The sequence below is a fragment of the Rhinoderma darwinii genome, chromosome 1 (assembly GCF_050947455.1).
Source record: "Rhinoderma darwinii isolate aRhiDar2 chromosome 1, aRhiDar2.hap1, whole genome shotgun sequence".
Lineage (NCBI taxonomy): Eukaryota > Metazoa > Chordata > Amphibia > Anura > Rhinodermatidae > Rhinoderma > Rhinoderma darwinii.
In genome coordinates this window covers 248,808,808-248,829,781 of record NC_134687.1, presented here as the reverse complement: position 1 = coordinate 248,829,781, position 20,974 = coordinate 248,808,808, and the positions used below count along the sequence as shown (strand labels likewise).

The following is a 20,974-nucleotide window of genomic DNA, read 5'->3' as shown; positions in this document are numbered from 1 at the left end:
TCTTATTACATACGTGTTCTGCGGTCCAGGGTCATAGAAAATAATGGACGCGGCCATGTGCACGGCCTGCGATTTGCGGGCGGCTCGCAGGTGACACTCCACCTTGAAAATTACAGCCGTGCTACGGTCATGTGCATGAGGCCTAAATGTCTAGTTTGTGATAAATAGGCCTTGTGTACAGCATGTAGTTTTAGATGCCTTTTTGTTTTAGCCAAAAGCAAGAGTGGATCCAAAATAAAAGTAAACTAAACTTGGAAGATTAGAAGAAATTATTCCTAAATCCTAACCTTGTAGTCTATTCTTAATTTTCAGAGTCTACCCAAAGCTGAAGCAAGTTCTGACAGCAATAAGGAGAATGCTGGAGAATCTGGAGCTGAAGGATCTTCATTGGAAAACACCCCAGAGAAATGTAAGTGACGGGTTTTTAGTTTGTGTGGTGATTCCCATTTAGGCAGCGGTTCATACACAATTTTTGTAATGATCTATTTCTAATTGTATGTCAATTATTAACGGCAGTATTTATAAATTTAAAAGCATACAAAATGTATGTACAATTGTTGTCTTAAAAAAAACATTTATTGAAGGCAACAAAATTTGATTATTGTACTGGCAGCGGTGAGCCCCACAGATACTGAGAACAAAGGGGTATAGATCATGCATGTGTGTTGACCACATTGAAACGCATGGACGTTTTGTGAACTTCTGATTTAGAGCTATGTCGAGTTGACCTAACATTTAAAAATACAGTTCCTTGTTAGTTACATTGGGTGACACAGACCGTGGGTATACGCTGTTGCCACTAGGGTGCTTGAGACTATGCCATAAAAAAGTGACTTCTACAGGATACGCCCTGCTCACAGACACTGAGCTATTCCGTTTTAGCTTAGTGTGGTAGGAGGTAGATACTTTTGCTGATAACAGCAGTCTACCAAAGATTTTTTTACCTTATTTCTTTTTTTATCTTTTTTATTTTTTTCCATCAAGCAAGAAGATGTGATACAGGTCTGACGCCTGTGTCCTCTTCTTAGCGGGCGCAGTGTGTCATATTGCAAAAGCCCCGATGTCCAACCTGCCTTTGAAGACAAGTGGGACAAGAGCGTCCGCTTCACTGTCACCCACCAGCCTAAGGAGCACCGCTAACGCTTCTCCCACCAGTGTCCCCTTGGTAAGTAAAGGAGGTAACACTGAGGAGGTGTTCTTGCTGGTCACTCATCTACAAAATGGAGAAAAGCTCTGAGAGGATGATGAGGGTTACTCCCCCATGCCACCGCTTGTAGTATAGGTCCCCTGGACTTACCTTTCAGTAGCATGTTGTTTGGAGCTCTTTGGCTTATTTTGCCTGTGGCACTATTTATTTCAACGTGGCCGGCGCGATTATGCTAGCTACATTATTTTCAGCACCATAGTAGAAGCAGGGGGACGGGCCCTTCTTCTTCTCTATTCGCTCATGGGGGCTCTGCTTTCTCCTCTGATTGGCCGGTCTCCTCACATGGCACGCAAAGTGCTAATCGCAGCGTTTCGGGGACGAAGCCTGTGTGTTCTCTTTCCTGCTCCACTGCTCTCCTCCATTTGGACAGACACTTCTGGGGATACACGACCTCCTAACTAGTTCTGCTTCATTTTTGCTTCAGAGGGACATCAGGCACTCTGAAGACCAGGGGTAGGACCGGCTCTTTTTTCTACTTTCCCTACAGGTATTCTAACCTCAGGATAAGTACACACTCCTACAGGGAGTAAGCATAGTGACTATCAGAACTAGGTCAAGGCAGCCATTACGCTGTGTGGACTCTTTTGCTAAAAACACTTTGGAGTCCTGGCTATGGCTATCGCCCGATTTCTGCCTCTGTCTGGATTAGACTGAATGAGCGCACAAACTCAGTCATGGCCTGGTTCTGTCTCGCCTTATCACAAATGCGTGCAAGTATGTGAGTGAGGCTGCCCGTCTGGCGGCTTGGGCATCGTCCTCTTCCATTACTATCCGCAGTGCTTCGTGGCTTAAAGCTTGGTGTGCTGATACAGGGTCCAACTGGTACTCGACTGCTGTCCCTTTTGCAGGTTCCAGTCTTAGTCCTAGATTGGACAAAATTATCTCAGAGGCCACTCCTGGCGACCCTGGCCCTCATCTGCGAAGACTGGAGCTGGCAAGGCCACTTCTGCCTGAAGTTGCACCCCCACTCAATTAATCTCGGGTAGGAGGCAGGCTTTGAAATTTGAGACAGCCAGGCGTCCTTGAAGTGTAGGACGCCTGGGTTCAGAAGGCGATATCCTCAGGGTACAGAATCGAATTTGTTAGCATCCCTCCAGATCGTTTTCTTTCTGTTCACTGTTCCACAGTCCCCCTCCAGGACGGCAGCCTTTTTTTTCGAGCAATCGACTCTGTTCCTTTAAGGTGTTATTATTCCGGTACCCTTGAACCACTGGTTCACGGATTTCTATTCAAACCTTTTTTTGTAGTCTTCAAAAAGCGCGACTCATCTGGGACCTCAGCACACATGTTCGAGTTTATTTTCGGATAAAATATTTCTGAATGGTCATTGGGTACCTGGACGACGTCCTAATCAAGTCCCCCTCCAGGTAGGCAAAGAGACCGCGCTTCAGATTGTTCTGGACACTGTTGATTTGGTTGGATTATCACCCACTCCAAATCTTACCGGTCTCGATTTTGTGTTCTTGGGGGTCGCCTTCGATGCTCAATTTGCGAAGGTTTTCCCTCTTCCAGAGCATATATTGATCAGGACGGGACTCGTTCCTTGCAGACGGCCGTTCCAACTTTACTCCACTTCTGCATGTGGGATCTCGAAAACATGGTGGCCTCGATAGACCATTCCCATTTACGCAGTACCGCATGCACCCTCTTCAATGGGCGATCCTTTCTCGGTGGGAATCGATCCTTGGATTCTCTGAACCTGAAGTTCATCCTCCTCGCTGTCCGTCGCTCTGTTCGACGGTGGATCACCTCCCCGGCCGTTCCCTGGGGTCGTTCCTGCCGTCCACTGAACTGGCTGATCATCTCCACATATGTCAGTCCCAAGGGATGGTGTGGCATTTCTCGGAACCTCATGGCTCAGGGGAGGTAACCTGCCTTCCCATCAACCACCTGGAATTGAGAGCCATTTTCCTGTGCCACTGCACTGGACATGGTCAGAGTCAGGACACCCAGTTCGGGTTCAACATGCAATGCAATGGGCGCGGCTTATCTAAGTCACTAGGGCGGCACTTGCAGTGTGGTAATGTCCGAGGCCGTGAAGATTCTGGCCGGGGCGGAAGCTCATACTCCGTCTGATGGCAGGGGTTGACAACTGCGTTTCAGACTTTCTCAGTTGCATAAACGTGGATCCCGTGGAGTGGTCTTCACCAAGAGTAATCTGTAGGGAGAAAAAAAGAGAATTGCACGGCGCCACATAGTGCAGATATAACCGAGAAAAAAAAGGTAGCCAGGAAATGTTTTGGGACTCCATGGCCACCATTACTCGCTGGATTCTATTGATTGTTCGTGAGGCTTATCAAGTTATGGGGAAGGTTCCCTCTCCGGGTCACGGCCCACTCGACCAGTGCGGTTGGGGTTTCCTGGGCTGTGCGTCATCAGGCCTCTGCCCTTCAATTGTGCAATGTGGTCTTCTCTGTAGACCGTTCTCTGGGTTGCAAGGTCTTGCAGCTGTCCGGTGTTTTGCTCCCACCCCTGGGGACTGCTCTAGGACATCCCGTGGTCTGTGTCCCACAATGTAAAGGACAAGAAAACAGGATTTTTTTGAGAACTATGATCCTTTTCTTGTCCAGTTCATTGTTCGACACAACACCCACTAATTTGTTTTAAGGTTTTTCCTTTAGAGTTGTCAGTTTGAGGGATTCCCCTCTTGTGTTTTGACATTCTTATCTTACCTTGTATCTGTTTCTCCTACTGCTTGCGGACAGACTGAATAGCTCAGTGTCTGTGGGCAGGGTATGTCCTGTAGGAGGAGTCACATTTTTATTTCATAGTGTTAAGCCTCCTAGTGGCAACAGCATATACTCACGGTATGCGTCCCCTAAAGAACCGGACAAGAAAGGGAATTTACGGGGAGTACTCAAAATCCTGTCTGCATGCTGGTCTTATAGATTTTTTTGTTAATGTTTTACTTTAAAAATTATCTGTGTAAATTGCAGCTAACAACATCTCTGAATCGCTGGCGGAATCCGCTGCTGCTTATACAAAAGCCACAGCAAAACGATGTCTACTGGAGAAAGTGGAAGTTATCACTGGAGAAGAAGCAGAAAGCAACGTGCTACAGGTTAGAAAATACCTCATCCCTCATTAAATTACCTCGTCCCTGATCTTAGGGTAAATCCATTTGCACCAGGAAGCCAAAACAATTTACATGGTGACGTGAAAACACCATTAACATGTGGCAGAAAGATTTGTGCGGAATTCAGGGCATACTGCATATTTTTAAATCGACAGAATGTCAATTCTGTCGCGGATTTCACCGCTGTGCCATGCATTATGGCAAAATCTGCATATAATGCGTTGCAGATTTTGCTGCAGATTTGTGAAGTAAAAGACCATTACTTGTGTGCTTACCATTAGGCTGGGTTCACACTGAGTTTTTTGCAGGCGGAAATTCTGGCTCAAAATTCAATTTTGAAGTTTGAGGCAGATTTTCCTCCGCCTGCACGCCGATTTTCGCTGGGTTTTTCGCCCGCGGCCATTGAGCGCCGCGGTCATAAAACTGCGAAATACGCTTTCTCTGCCTCCCATTGATGTCAATGGGAGGTCAGAGGCGTAAATGCCCGAAGATAGGGCATGTCCCTCCTTTCTCCCACGAGACGATTTTACCGCTCGCGGGAAAAAGACGCCTCCGCCTCCCATTGAAACCAATGGGAGGCATTTTCGGCAGGCTTTTGACGATTTTTGCGGCGCGGTTTCCGCGTCAAAAAACTCTTGAAAAAACTCTGTGTGAACCCAGCCTTAGGAGGCAACATGTACAGGAAATAATCACAAAAAAAAATTGTCCTATTAAAACATGACTTTTATTTCACACTTTTAAGAATTTAATCAATGGGTCCTGCAACTTTTAAGTTACGGAAACAGCATAGGTCACAGTGCACATGCTTCAATTTACTTTTATGGGAATTAAAGAAACTGCGTAGCTCAGCGAGCTTGGCGGTTTCCAGAATTCCTGGACACCTCTGCACGGTTGCTCTTCCTCACCGGGTTGCTTGCCCTGCAATCGGGAGATAGGTGCGGGTCCCAGAAGTGGGACCCACATCTATCAGACATTTTATGACCTATCCTTTTCACAATACAAACTGCATAGATTATTAAATAGATTTTAGACCTAGTTAGACTGGTGTCACCACATTATAAGTGGCCTATATTGTAAATGATGTGATCGGCGCTGTAATGTAGATTACAGCAGTGCTTTTTATTTAGAAAAACAATCATTTTTGACAAGAGTTTTGACCTATATTAGCTTTATGCTAATGAGCATCTCAATGGACAACTGGGCATGTTTTACTATATGGCCAAGTGGGCGTTGTGGAGAGAAGTGTATGACACTGACCAATCAGCGTCATACACTTTTCTCCATTCATTTACACTGCACATAGCGATATAGCTATATCGCTATGTGCAGCCACATAAACACACTATAACATTACTGCAGTGTCCTGACAATGAATATACATTACCTCCAGCCAGGACGGGCTGTGTATTTAGAATCCTGACCACTTCTCTGTGATTTACAGCATAGCAGGCGTAGTCTCGTGAGATTACGCTGTAAACTGTCATAAACAGCGAGATCTCGCTCTGCTGTGCTATAGTCTCACACAGACGATACAGAAGTAGTCCGTATTCTGAATAGACATTACATCCTGGCTGGAGGTTATGTATATTCATTGTCAGGACACTGCAGTAACGTTACAGTGTGTTTATGTGGCTGCACAGAGCGATATAGCTATATCGCTATGTGCTGTATAAATGAATGGAGAGCAGTGTATGACGCTGATTGGTCAGCGTCATACACTTCTCTCCACAACGCCCACTTGGCCATATAGTAAAAAACGCCCTGTTGTCCATTAAGAAACTCATTAGCATAAAGCTAAAATAGGTCAGAACTCAGTCAAAAATGATAGTTTTTCTAAATAAAAAACACTGCTGTAATCTACATTACAGCGCTGATCACATCATGTACAAGATAGGCCACTTATAATCTGGTGACAGAGCCTCTTTAAAGGAACAGTGTCATCACAAATTATTTTTTTATATGTTAAAGATGTTAGTGCTTTATTAAAAACGTTTATATTCATTTGTGTGTTTGTGTTTTACTTTTTCTTATTTTTACACTTTTTCTTCCCTATGGGGGCTGCCATTTTTTGTTCCATTTCTGTCTGTGTCGATTAACGACACATACAGACATGGAATACGGCAGCCACAGTCCCATAGGGACTGCGAACGGCTCCCGTCCCATTGACTTCAGTGTACGGCGTCTGTGTGGGAACTGCGCATGCGCCGCTCCCACACAGTCCAATTCGAAATTGGCGCCGTCCGGCGCCATTTTCCTGTGGACCGGAAGTCGCGGCCGGACAGTAATATTACTACTTCCGGTCGCGGCTTCCGGATTTGTGCACTTGGACCAGCGGCAGCAAACGGAGCGGACGGGCCGGAGGGAGCCGCGGCGGCAGGAGCAGGTAAGAGATTTCAATGTATGTTCGTGTTTGTGTGTGTTTACTACTGTATGTAAACCTACTACACTGTGTTTTAGCTCAAAAAATGGCGACACACAGTGTAGGAGGTTACACCGTTCAAACCCCTCGTTTATCCCGGCACTAGCCAGGATAAAGGAGGGGGTGGGGGGATGCTGAGAGCTCACTAGAGCGAGGGCTTTTAACCCAATGTTGCAATGCTGCAATTTTGGGAATAGCTCCATCTAGTGACCAAAAATGGGTAGTATTATAAATTAGAATTAATTTATAATATTTCCTGACTCGTGAAAAAAATAAAAAAAATGTGAACAATGTTTAATCACCCACACACTAAATGTTTAATTTAAAAAAAAAAAAACATGTTTTTCTGGCAACACATTCCCTTTAAATGAGGATTATACAACCATTCTGGCATGGATTTACGAAGTTTTTCTGTCTAATATTAAAATGAGTAGGAGTCCAAATATAGTCATGAAATATAAAAATTATATAAAAGCTTGTCCGCTCCAGGTGTGCGAAGTTTGTGTTGTTCATGAATACACATTAAAATTCCCATTTTAATGTCAGACAGGAAGACTTTGAAAGGATTATCCAGCCATTCTTACACAACTTTTCAAAGGTCTTAGGAGTCCAGTGGGTGGTCCTACTCGCAATGTGCTTAGATCAATAAATTGCAAGTTAAAATAAATCTTTTCCCACAAAATTATATATCAATTTTCTTAGCCCCTTTTGCTTTAGAACATGCTGCCCGCAGATTGGGCTGCAATTTCAACGTGACAGATTCCCTTTAACCCCTTAATGACCAGCCTATTTTGGACCTTAATGACCAAGCTATTTTTTACGTTTTTCAATCGTCGCTTTCCAAGAGCTATAACTCTTTCATTTTTGCGTCGACATAGCTGTATAAGGTCTTGTTTTTTGCGGGACAAGTTGTATTTTTTAATAGCACCATTTTGAGGTACATATTATTTATTGATAAGCTTTTATTAACTTTTTTTTTGGGGGGGAATAGAAAAAAATCGGAAATTTCGCCACTCTTTTTTGCGTCCTAAATCTACGCCGTTTACCGTGTGATATAAATAACACAATATCTTTATTCAGCGGGTTGTTACGATTGCAACGATACCAAATTTGTATAGTTTTTATATGTTTTACTACTTTTTTACACAGTAAAAACGCTTTTTTTTCTAAATGATTTGTTTTTGTCTCCATGTTTGAAGAGCCGGAACGTTTTTATTTTTTCGCCGATGCGGTTGTATGAAGGCTTTTTTTTTTGCTGGAAGACTTGTAGTTTTTATTGGTACCATTTTGGAGTAGATGCGACTTTTTGATCACTTTTTATCACATTTTTTTAGTCAGTATTCACAGAAAACAGCAATTTTTCCATAGTTTTTTATTAATTTTTTTACGGCGTTCACCGTGCGGGTTAAATAATGTAATAGATTTATAGTCGGGGTCGTTACGGACGCGGCGATACCAAATATGTGTAATTTTTTAACTTTATTTTGTTTTTTTAATAGTAAAGCATTGTGTAAGGGGAAAAGCTGGGTTTTTCATTTTTTTTTCACATTTTTTTTTAAATTAACTTTATGAAACTTTTTTTTTACTTTTTTACTAGTCCCACTAGGGGACTTTAATATGCGATTCTCCGATCGCTATTATAATACACTGCAATACTTTTGTATTGCAGTGTATTACTGCCTGGCCGTTTAAAACGGACAGGCATCTGCTAGGTCATGCCAGAGGCATGACCTAGCAGGCATACACTACAGGCAGACCTGGGGGCCTTTATTAGGCCCCCGGCTGCCATCGGAGACACAGACACTCGGCGATCGTATCGCAGGGTGTCGGTGGGGGAGAGAGGGAGCTCCCTCCCTCTCTCCAAAACCACTCCGATGCGGTGCTCGCTATTGAGCACCGCATCTGAGGGGTTAAACGTGTGAGATCGATACTAATATCGATCTCACACCCTCAGCTACCTCTGGCAGCTGAGAGCAGGGAGATTTGACAGCTCCCTGCTCTGTAAACTTATTTCGATGCCGCGAAGTAAAAAGTCTATGGCATCGGAATAAGGCCCGTTAGTGACCGACGTAGAAACACGATGGGCCGGTCACTAACGGGTTAAATGTACTATGTAATGTACTGAGAAACTCTTAAAAATTACTTTATTGGAGTAGGAAAAGGAACAACTCTTAAAAAATAAAAACAATTTGTTAAAAAAAAATTATAATCGATTTTATGTCCCCATATTCTGAGACCCAAACATTTTTTTCTGGGGGCTTGTTTTTTTCAGTGCGAGTTGTAGTTTTTATTGGTAACATTTTGGTGTACATACGACTTTTTGATTTCTCCTTTTTATTTAATTTTTTTTTTTTTACGGCATTTACCATGTGGGATAAATAACATTTATATTAGTTCGAGCTTCCGTGGACATGGCGATACCACTTTGTTTTTCTAGTGGTTTAAAATATTTTATTTAAAAAAGGAGTGGGTTTTTTGTTTTTGTTTTTTTTCCCCATGTGTTTTTTATTTTTTTAACATTTTTTTTTTAGTCCTTCTAGTGGGGTTGGTCGCTGGTACAATACACTGCAATACATGTGTTTTGTACTTTTAACGGTCCTTTATTAAGCCCTGCAGGGCCTCGTAGGCGTACCAATATGGCAGACCGGGGCCTTCATTAGACCCCTGGCTTCCATAAAAACCCATTGGCAAACCTCGATCGCGCCAATGGGGTGACTGTTATTGTTATAATAGCCCTGATGCTGTGGTCGCTATTGACCACGACATCTAAGTGGTTCAGCGGCCAGGATTGAAGTTCTCTCTCTAAGCGAGGTGTCGGCTGTAATATATAGCAGACGCCCTCGGTATATGGAGCGGGCTCAGCCCATTAGCCCGCTCCATATTCCCTTCCTTTTTACCAGAAAGAGTTAATAGAGTATGGATGCATGTATACTGTATTTTTCGGACTATAAGACGCAGTTTTTAGCAAGAATAAGTCTTGCTAAAATCTCCCTGCCTCTTAGTCAGCTGTCAAGGGACCCGGCTGCGCCAGACCCCCTGACCGCTTCTATAATTAACCCCTTCCCGACCCATGAGGTGCTAGCGCGTGCTGAGCTGAACTACGATGTTTCTGTAACGCCCATAGAACTGAATAGTAGTTACAGAAACCGCATGCTACGCTGCTTCCGTAACTGCCATTCACTACTATAAGAATTACGGAAACCGCGTAGCTCAGCAAGATACGCTCTCTCTGTAAGTCGACCGTGTAATCATTAAGTGGCCGTGAGAGCACAAAAAGCTCGAACGGGGTTTAGGGGGCCCCGTTCCAGATATAGATTCGGGTTCCACCTCTGGGACCCACACCTGTCATTTGACATATCCTGTGGATATATCATAAATGTACTTCATGGGAAAACCCGACAGTGCAATGCCCCCACCCACGCAACGCGATCAGAAGCCTGTAAGAATGACAATATGCTGTAATACATTTATATTGCAGTGTATTGTACCAGCAATCCAACATTAAAAAGTGTAGGGGAACTAATAAAATGTGTACAAAAAAAAAAAAGTTTCGATACATTTTCCGGAGTGTAAAAAAGAAAAATATGAAATGTTAAAAAAAAATAAAACCTTTTCACATTTTTTTTTTTTACCCCCCAAGCACAATGTAAATAATAAAAAAAAAATTGCTGCATCTGTAAAAGTCAAAACTATTAGAACATACCACTATTACACTCGTGCGGTGAACAGCGTTAAAAAATAGATAAACCGCTAGAATCGTTATTTTTTGGTCACCTTCGCACTAAAGTGATCAAAAAATCGTATGTACCAAAAAATGTTTGCAATAAACACTACAGCTCGTCCCGCAATAAATAAGCCCGCACACTTGTCAATCAACGGAAACATTAAAAAGTTATGTTTCCTAGAATGTGGTATAACGAACAATTTTGTTTTTTCCTTGTAAAAGTTGTAAAATATGGATTTTTTTTTCCTGTTTTCTGTTGTCTGAAACCTGGGTGCTTCTTATAGTCTGAAAAATACGGTAGTGTTTTTTTTAATATAAAATATTACTGTAAGGTAATTCAGAGAGCACATTTTAATTTTCATGTCTGCCCACTCTTAGATTCAGTGCAAGCTGTTTGTGTTCGACAAAGTGTCTCAGTCTTGGGTAGAGCGAGGTCGCGGTCTTTTACGACTTAATGACATGGCCTCCACAGAAGATGGCACGTTGCAGTCTAGGCTTGGTGAGTTGTTCTTGGGAACTAAACTGTATTTGTCTTCTAATAACTGATGTAGGTATAAACTTTTGTATCAAGGGGGAGGGGATATATATATATATATATATATATATATATATATATATATATATGGTAAAAACAGTGCATGTGCTACTTTTAAACTTTGCTGCATGCGCAATGGTTCACCTTTGCTGCTTTTCTGATTGCTGTTAGGAAAATGTTAGAAAGTTTGTCAACTGAGATCATAAGGCCTTAGGATAGTTTACATTTCTGCACAATGATTTGAGCAGCAATGAAATGTATTTGCAGATTTCACTTTTTAAGCGATAAGGGATTTTTTTCAGTTATTCCGCTTTAGGGACGGTTCACATCAGCGCTGGCTACCGTTTATCTGTTCAACCTTTCCATCAGAGGAACAGAAAGCCAAACGGAAACTATCGTTTCATTTTGCATTACCATTGATTTCAATGGTATTTTTTTCTCTTTCAGTTGGTATCAGTTTGCCTCCATTCCGCTAGGTTTTCGTGTTTTGTTGTTTTTTTTCTTGTTTTATTTTTCTTTCATGAAAACAATAGCGTAGTCTGACGGAAAGGATAAACGGAAGCCAGCGCTGATGGAAATGGGCCCTAATTTGTCTAGTAAACTTGTAACTAATACCTTGTAACCTAAAGGCTTTTTGACAACTCTAATAGTGCTTGCACTTTTGGCAGCCAGTTTGAGCTCACCAGAATAAACCTTTATTTTAAACCTAAACCTGTTAATAGGAAGAAAGCTAGCCATACATGTGTGTGTGGATCTCTCCCATGGCAGATGTCCGGGAATAAGCAGGATCAGGACTGCTGGATTTTAACAATTCTTTCTTTCCCGCGAGAGTTAGTGTTTTGGCCACTTGAAATATGCTGCCTTGTTTACTATAGGCCAAAACGTCACTGTGACGGGAGAGGCAAGGGCAGTGCTCCCTTCATGAATATAGCTGACTCCTAGCGAATTGTATTTTTTGTTTAGGCTCTGTCAACCATATGGCACAGTATTTTTTCTGCCATTTTGGCTAATTCTACTTCGGATGTGTCCCCACTATATATTCTGCCACTTAGTCTGACAGAGCCTTCTTTCCCTCTCCTGTTGATATAAACATGTACACTCAGCCGAACGTGCCGGTTTCTGGTGGAGTCTGGAGTAATAGCTGTTGGCCAAACAAACTTTCGACTGAGAGCGTTTTAAAGGTGTATGGCCAGGTTTTGTCACTAGTTGATCTGACTAGTGAATTTGTGATGCTCACAAAATTTGTAGTTTTCTAAAATGGATGCCTATACTAAAGACCTGTAGTACAACAGTGTTGTCTAGTATAGCTTGTACATTTTACCTTCTTTTCTCAGTTATGCGCACACAGGGAAGTCTGCGGCTAATTCTAAACACTAAACTCTGGGCGCAAATGCAGATAGACAAAGCCAGTGAGAAGAGCATTCGAATTACTGCGATGGACACCGAGGACCAGGGTGTTAAAGTATTTCTCATATCGGTGAGTGTCTGCTCAGCTGGTCATTCCTCATGAATTCCTTTGTTAGCGTGACTGTATTTGGTATTACCACTTTAGAGCACATTTTGGCTGCAGACTTGCCTTACTCCTTTTGGGTAATGACAATCTATTAGGAAATAACCCTTTTGAGCCCTTCCGTGTGCCCAAACCGCAGTTTATGACCACATATTGGGTATTGGCATAATCGGGAAAAATGCATAACAAATGTGAAATGCAAAATTTTTTAGCTAAAACTACATAATTTTGGAAAGAAATAAGCTTTCACGGCTAGGGCTGGGCAATACATCGAGGGAAAAAAATTACATCGAAATTCAGCACCGATAACAGTCGTATTAATGGGGCATTTATACTGTTTGTGGGGGCAGCTATATAGGCATTTATACGGTGTCATGGGGACATTATACTATGTGGGGAGGCACTATAGGGGCATTATACTTTTGGGTGGGGCAGTGTCAAGGGGTATATTATATACAGTAGTATACAGTGTTCTTGGGACATATAGTCAATGGCGTGGTATGCAAATATATGTGTGTGCCATGTAAAGGGGCATGGTCTAAAAGTTTATTACTCGTAGTTACATTTTCAATTAATCGTGATTTATTTTCACCCAACCCCATTCATGGCCCAATTCTAATAAAATCTATGAAGCACCTGTGGGGTCTAAGTGCTAACTAAATCCCTAGATGGATTCCTTGAAGGGTGTTGTTTCCAAAAAAAGGGTCTTTTTGGGGGTGTTTATAATGTTTTGGCACCTCAAGGCCTATGCAAACCTGTGCCTGGAAAACAACCTGACAAAATCCTCAAGGTGCTTCTCTATTTCTGAGGCCTGTGTTTCAGTAAATACTCAAAGGTAGATGGAAAAATAGCTGGCATTGCACATACACTAAGTTATTCCACTGCGATCCCACTTGAAAGCGGACTCTGCAACAATACGGAGGTGTCCAGCGGGCAGGAAAGCACAAACTAATGTAAATATCTTTGCTAGTAGAACAAATGCTGCGACACTCAGATATTGCATTAATTCCTTTTTTCAACGATCATAGTCTATAGGATGTGGAAAAGATTGGCCTACGGCTGTTTCACGTGATCACACGCTTTGTCAAGGCCTATGTTTGAGTCAACAAGCACAATAGTGGCAAATATGGGCAATTCCTAAAAACTGCAGAGTTGCGTTTCTTTGTCAACACCTGCTGTGTTCCAGAAAAAAATTGAGTAAAATTGAATGTCTGCAAAAAAAATTAGACATTTTTACATTTCAGCTCCACTTTTCTTTAATTCCTTTGAAACGCATAAATGGTTAATAAACTTAAGAAATGCAGTTTTGAATACTTTAAGGGATGCAGCTTTGAAAATGCATGATGAGTGATTAGTAAGGATTTATAATATATAGGCCCCTTAAAGTCACCCGATATCTGAATTGGTCCCTAAAAAATTCTGTTTTGGAATTTCTTTTGAAAATCTGAAAAATTGCTGCTAAAGTTCTAAGCTTCCTAACGTCCTAAAAAATAAAGGGACTTTATGCCAACATAGAGTAAAGATATGGTAGATATTAAATCGTAACTCTCTTTTTTTTTTTTTTGTGTGTGTGGTATGTCTCAGTCTTACCAGCAGAGACATTAAAGGGAATGTGTTGCCAGAAAAACATGTTTTTTTTTTTTAATTAAACATTTAGTGTGTGGGTGATTAAACATTGTTCAAATTTTTTTTATTTTTTTCACGAGTCAGGAAATATTATAAATTAATTCTAATTTATAATATTACCCATTTTTGGTCACTAGATGGAGCTATTCCCAAAATTGCAGCATTGCAAAATTGGGTAAAAAGCCCTCGCTCTAGTGAGCTCTCAGCATCCCCCCCTCCTTTATCCTGGCTAGTGCCGGGATAAACGAGGGGTTTGAATGGTGTAACCTCCTACACTGTGTGTCGCCATTTTTTGAGCTAACACACAGTGTAGTAGGTTTACATACAGTAGTAAACACACACAAACACGAACATACATTGAAATCTCTTACCTGCTCCTGCCGCCGCGGCTCCCTCCGGCCCGTCCGCTCCGTTTGCTGCCGCTGGTCCAAGTGCACAAATCCTGAAGCCGCGACCGGAAGTAGTAATATTACTGTCCGGCCGCGACTTCCGGTCCACAGGAAAATGGCGCCGGACGGCGCCAATTTCGAATTGGACTGTGTGGGAGCGGCGCATGCGCAGTTCCCACACAGACGCCGTACACTGAAGTCAATGGGACGGGAGCCGTTCGCAGTCCCTATGGGACTGTGGCTGCCGTATTCCATGTCTGTATGTGTCGTTAATCGACACATACAGAAATGGAACAAAAAATGGCAGCCCCCATAGGGAAGAAAAAGTGTAAAAATAAGAAAAAGTAAAACACAAACACACAAATAAATATAAACGTTTTTAATAAAGCACTAACATCTTTAACATATAAAAAAATCATTTGTGATGACACTGTTCCTTTAAAATCTTGAAAAATACTTTTCTTGTTCGTTAAATTGGGGGACACAGACCGTGGGTATATGCGGTTGCCACAAGGAGGCATGACACTAAGAAATAAAAGTGTCTCATCCTACAGGATATACCATGTCCACAGACACTGAGCTTATTCAGTCTTAACTTGGTGTCGAAGGAGGCAGACACTTCTGCTAATGCAGCAGAATCTCTACCAAAGATTTTTTTTTTTTTTGTTAAGCAAGAAGTTTGACACCTGTGTCCTCTCCTTGGTGGGTGCACGGTGTCCTACTGCAAATGCACCGATGTCCAACCAGCCTATAAAAACAAGTGGGACAAGAGCATCAGCTACTCTGTCACCCACCAGCCTAAGGAGCACCTCTAACACGTCTTCCACTAGTGTACCCTTAGTAAAGGATGTAACAGTGAGGGGGTGCTCCTGCTGGTTGTTCATCTGGAGATGGAGAAAAAGCACTGAGGGCATGGTGAGTGTTACTAACCCCACCCACCCGCCCTCCCATTTGCCAAAACTTGTATGTAGAATATGTCCCCTTGACCTACCCTTCAGTAGCATGTAGTTTAGGGCTCTTCGGCTCATTTTGCCTGCGGTACGATTTATTTCAAAAGGGCTGGGCCATTATGCCAGCTGCACAATTTTCAGCTCCATAGTACAAGCAGGGGGCGGACCCTTCTAATTCCCTATCCCCTCATGGGGACTCTGCCTTCTGACTGGCCGGTCAAATCACATGGCATGCAAGCTGCCAATCACAGTGCTCTGGGGGCGGAACCTATGTGTCCTTGCCTACTGCACTGCTTTCCTCCATTTGGACAGATGCTGCTCGGTCACAGGACCTCCTGACCAGTGCTTCTGCATTTGTGCTTCAGAGGCACTCTGAAAACCAGGTATCATCTGCCTTTTTTTCTATTTTCCCTACAGGTGCCCTAGCCACAGTCAGCGAGCTTACTCCCTGTAGAAGTGTGCTTAACCTAGCAGAACTAGGTATTACTCCCTAAATAAAAGTATCTATTGCTGTGCAGTCCTCAGTGGTTCACTTGGTTAAGGGAGTGATCTTCACTCCCACTAGTACAGTGTGCTGTTTAGTATCCCCCTCTATTGCCATGTCTGATTGTAAGGGAGAACCCTCATTCTAGAAATCAGCGTGTATAGAATAGTGCTACTGTTTTACATGCTGCAGACACAGGTTCAGACCCTGGTGCTGCACTGTTTCTAACTCCAACCTTTGCAATTTACTACGCCTGTCTAAAGTACAATACTAAATTTTCTTGTGGTCAGTCTACTTCCTTATGCGATGCAGCCCGACCTCCTGACCAGTCGCCTGTGGCCTCTGCACCCTTTCACCCCCAGTATTGCTCAATCCTGGTATGAAGGTTGTGGATCCGGAATGGACCTATTCCCTTTTCAGAACGGTTGATAACCTAGCGAACATCACTTAGTCCATCTTGGGTGGAATGTCTACCCGCCCTCCCATGGACTCATGTTCTGCCCGTACTCATCTGGACTTTTCGTCCATCTCCTTCTCTCGTCGCAGAACCTGCAAGCGAACCAGGTCCACACGCCTACTTTCACTGTCCTCTTCTGTTTCACCTTCCCCACCACAATTAAGGTCCAGTGCTACCTCTCCCCCCAGAGAGGTTTTGTCTGAGGACGAACTATCTGATTCCGACTCTGATTCAGCTCGTAAGGGTTCTATCTGCCCCCCCCCCCCTACCTACCTCAGTTGAGGTCCTTATTAGGGCTGTTTGTGACACCCTACAGGTCACTAATTCTGCACCTTCAACTGACTCCATTATCTTTCTTCAGCCTCAACGTTCCCTTGTGGTCTATCCAGACCATTCGGAACTTTAAGGGATTGTCTTTAAGGAATGAAAACGCCTGGGCAAGTAGTTTTCTCACTCTAGCCATGTGGATGTTTTTGACTCGTTTCAAGAAAGTAATTCTTCCGAATAGGTTAGGTCTCCAGTGGTTGCTCCTCCTGTTCTCATTTAGCCAAGGGTACTACTTGCCTATGGCGGATTCCACTTCCTTCAAAGATCCTCTGGATCGCTGGGTTTACTCTTTTTGCTAAAACCGATTTGGAGACCACTCGCCCGATTTTTGCCTTTGTCTGGGTTAGCACAGCTGTCACCGAATGGGCGCACAAACTCTGTCATCCCTTGCTCGCGGGCCCTCCTCAGAAGGACCTGGTGGTTATCTGTAATGCAAGTATGTTTGTGAGGCTGTCCGTCCGGTGGCTCAGGCCTTGTCCGTTGCTATTCGCAAGACTACCTGGCTTAATGCTTGGCTTGCTGATACAGCTTCCAAGCGGTTCCTGACTGCTCTCCCTTTTGTAGGTTCCCGTCTCTTTAATCCTAGATTGGACAAATTTTCCTCAGGCCACGGGTCGCAAGAGCACTCATCTTCCTCAAACCAGGGTTTTCCAATGCCACGTCGTCCAGGTCACAATCTCACCAGGATCAGATGGCCAAACCTTCCTTCAAGGCATGCCCCTCCTGTCGACCCTAGCCCCCATCTGCAAAAGCTGGAGCTGGCAATCCCACTTCTGCCTGATGGGGCGCCCCCCCCCCCCCCTCGATTCATCTCGGGTGGGGGGCAAGCTTCTACACTTCAAGGACGTCTGGCTCTCTCACATTTCAAATGCCTGGTTTCAGGATACAAAATGGAATTTATCAGCCTCCCTCCAGAGCGTTTTCGTTCAGTCCGCTGTTCCACAGAGTGGTAGTCCTTTTCGAGCTATCGAGACTCTGCTCCTTCAAGGAGTTATCATTCCGGTCCCCTCAAACCACAGGTTACGGGTTTCTATTCCAACCTTTTTGTCGTCCTCAAAAAGGACGGCTCGCTGGAGTCCATGCAGGACCTCAAGCGTCTCAATGCAAATGTTCGTAACTTTCGGATGGAATCTTTGAACTGTCATTTCTTCCATGAAGCAGGGGGAATTTCTTTCCTCAATGGACATTGACATGAATCTGCACCTTCTTATTTCTTATTTGTCAAACTCGCCAGCGATCCCTGTGATTTGCGATACTGTCCCGTCATTACCAATTCATGGCTTTTCTCTTCGGTGTAGCCCCAAGAGTCTTTACTAAGGTTTTTTCACGCCGTTGTTGGTACGCAGACCATTGTGTCCCTGTTGGCTGATGTCCCGTGGCCCTTGCCTCTTCGTCTTTACCTTCACTCTCAGGGACCTATCTTCCACCAAAATTTAAGGTCGCTGCGTTTAATGGTGTGGCCCCGTTCTCAGGGCTCGTGCAAAGAGTGTTATGCTCGCTATGATTGATTTAAGGCTAGGTAGCCTTCTTCTGCCTGCATTTACCATCATGCCTGGAAGGCCTGCCTTCATTGGTGTGAGGATTGCACGCTTCCCTCGTTGCTTTTTTTCTTGTGAAAGCATTAAAAAGTTATTCCCACATAAAGGTATGCATGTTAGATTAGAAATATGGGTCTCTGACCAAACTGGCAGCGGCGGTAAAGGGGTTAATTATAGTTTAACCTTTTTGAGAAAAAAAAAATTTATTAACCAAGTAAAGCATTAGAGTTCAAAAGAACAACCAAGTACAACAATAAGAAAAAAGTGAGAAAAAGGCGACATCTTGAGTTTCAAATAGGACTTTGCCCACAAAAATCCTATCTTTGTGAAGAGGTAAGGTTTCAGGATCAGGGAACCGCAATTATAGCACGGGTCATCCACTACTTGTACTTCCACGTGATCATTCAGAAATGTGTAACTTTGCATGCATTGTTTTTGGGCAGGACCAAAGAAGATGGTAAAAAAGAACCCAAACTCCTCCAGATAGTTAAAGGGGTTGTCAAGTCCCAAGTATTTGATGGCCTTGCTTCCGGATAGGCCACCAATATCTGATCGGTCGGGGTCCGACTTCCGGCACCCCTACCGATCAACTGTTTTGAAGGGGCCACTCTGCTCGTACGATCGCTGCTTTCCCCTTAGTTTCCCTTACTGCTCGCTCTGTGAATCATCAACACGCTTGTAGCTGCGGTTCACAAAATTACAGCCTTTTTCCATTGGAGTGCTGCGGCCCCTTCAAAAACAGCTCATCGATGGGTGTGCCGGGAGTCGTACCCAGACCGTTCAGATATTAATGGCCTTTCCTGATAGGTCATCAATTTTTTGGGGACTGGACAATCACTTTATGCCATTTATCAGGGTGTTCTGTTTTTTGTAGTTAACTTCTAACATCGGTTAAATAGTTGGGTTATCCTCTCATTATAGATAGAAGAGACCGTTGTTTACAGCTGGTCTAGATCCCATTCTTTCCAGAGACATTTTTGCAGTAGTATTATTAAAGGTGGCTTCTTTATAAATAGAAGCTGGGGCAGCAATTAGCTGTTCTTGGGTGTCTGAGAGGGGGACATCTGGCATCCATTTGGCTTAATAAGTGTTGTTGTAAATTACAGGTCTTATTACACAAAAACAAATTAACTCTTCTTCTGTTTAAAGGCAAGTTCGAAAGACACAGGGCAGCTTTTTGCTGCAATTCATCACCGCATCCTAGCCCTTCGGAGCCGTGTAGAGCAGGAGGCTGAGGTGAAGTGTCCTGAACCAGTCAGAGAGGTCACCCAATCTAATGAGGAAGACAGTGATGATGATGACGTACTTACCCCTGCAGTAGCGGCTACAAGTGGTAAATAGTGGCTATTGTGCACATTTCTAATTCTCTTTTTAGGACGTTGACTATTAAAAATGTGTCATTCTGATCACCCTTTAACCCATATTCTATTTATTTCTGTAGCGCCTAGTGATGAAGGAGACAAGCCACCTGTATCCAGTACATAGCAGCCACTTACCTCGTTTCCAGAAAGATGGTTGTCCTCACCTGGCAGGGTGACAATCCACAGATGCCTCATGGAATATTTAAGACCGGCTTCCCGTTACAAAGCTGGACTGAGGACACAGACTTTACCCCTTTCCCCCAAGGAACTGTTCTATCTTTTTGTTCACTTTAAGTAAACCAGAAAAATACATTGGGTCCCTATATATATTTTTTTTAATAGTGTTTTTGGAGGGGATCAGGGAAGTATCCAACCTATACAGTGTAGAATGCTTGAGAATAAACAGCTCATCATATTGATGAGCTGTGTGAAATCCTGTTTGTCTCCCCTCTCCTATTAACAGCTGTGCAATCTGCATTGCTTTTTCAAAATGTAACTTTATATGCATCAGTTTTAGTTTCTATCTTCTTGCCAATCCCCTCAATGTACATATTACGTCCACAGGTCGTTGGTTGCTTTTACGTTGGAATTCCATTCCTGTACAGGAAGAAAGCAATTAATGAACGTGTGCAGGAACTCTGCCTGATCCATTCACATCTAAATAACATGAAGTGGATGCCTTTCACATTGGAATAACTAACTTGAATAACACTGACTTTTACAAAGCTCTTAAAATAAGAGCCTCTTCCTTATGGACTTTGTCAGTCGAATGAAAAAAGTTTCATACTTGGTTTTCATTTCCCTTTCTCCTTTTGGTATCTTTTCTGTTTTTTGTTTTTGTTTTTTTTATTAGTTTGACATTAATATCCTTTTTTTTTTTGTGTGCTGATAAAGTGAAATGTTGTTTTTTTGTTTTTTTGTATCCATATTTAAGGGAAAGAGTTAAGGAATACTGTACATTAAGCGGTTTAGTTTTTGTCTTTTGTCTGAAGAATTGTCTGTCCTATGAACTAGCAAAACTGAACTGTCAGTTTAACCATCCGAATTTAGCAGCTATCAAGGCAACTCAATATCCAGCACTGAGGGCTAATGCAACTTCTTAGTACATTTTGCTCTAGTACTGTGGACCACTGACCGACTAGCTAGTAGCATGCCACATGATACAAAACACCTTATGTAGACTCAGATCATGCCCTAAAAATAGTCTACACATAATATTATGAAACTAGCGATAAAAATGTAGGAAAGTTGGTATGTCTTGCTGCAGTATCGGAGGTTTTAGGGTATGTTCACACAGAGTTTTTTTACAGGCAGAAAACTCTGCCTCAAAATTACATCTGCAATTTTGAGGCAGATTTTGATCTGCCTGCA

At 43.0% G+C, this 20,974-nt stretch overlaps 1 protein-coding gene across 3 annotated transcripts in view; it reads left to right on the top strand.

Moving 5' to 3' along the window:
- RANBP3 (RAN binding protein 3) overlaps positions 1 to 20,566 on the top strand; it is a 102,373-nt gene extending 81,807 nt beyond the window's left edge. For all 3 annotated transcript variants that reach the window (XM_075863467.1, XM_075863457.1, XM_075863476.1), the window contains 6 exons: positions 313 to 409; positions 4,144 to 4,268; positions 10,805 to 10,925; positions 12,296 to 12,438; positions 19,392 to 19,575; positions 19,684 to 20,566. In XM_075863467.1, the coding sequence (XP_075719582.1) occupies positions 313 to 409; positions 4,144 to 4,268; positions 10,805 to 10,925; positions 12,296 to 12,438; positions 19,392 to 19,575; positions 19,684 to 19,727 (714 nt within the window). In that variant the 3' untranslated portion in view covers positions 19,728 to 20,566. The remainder of the gene's footprint in view (positions 1 to 312; positions 410 to 4,143; positions 4,269 to 10,804; positions 10,926 to 12,295; positions 12,439 to 19,391; positions 19,576 to 19,683) is intronic.
- Positions 20,567 to 20,974: the final 408 nt, after the last annotated feature.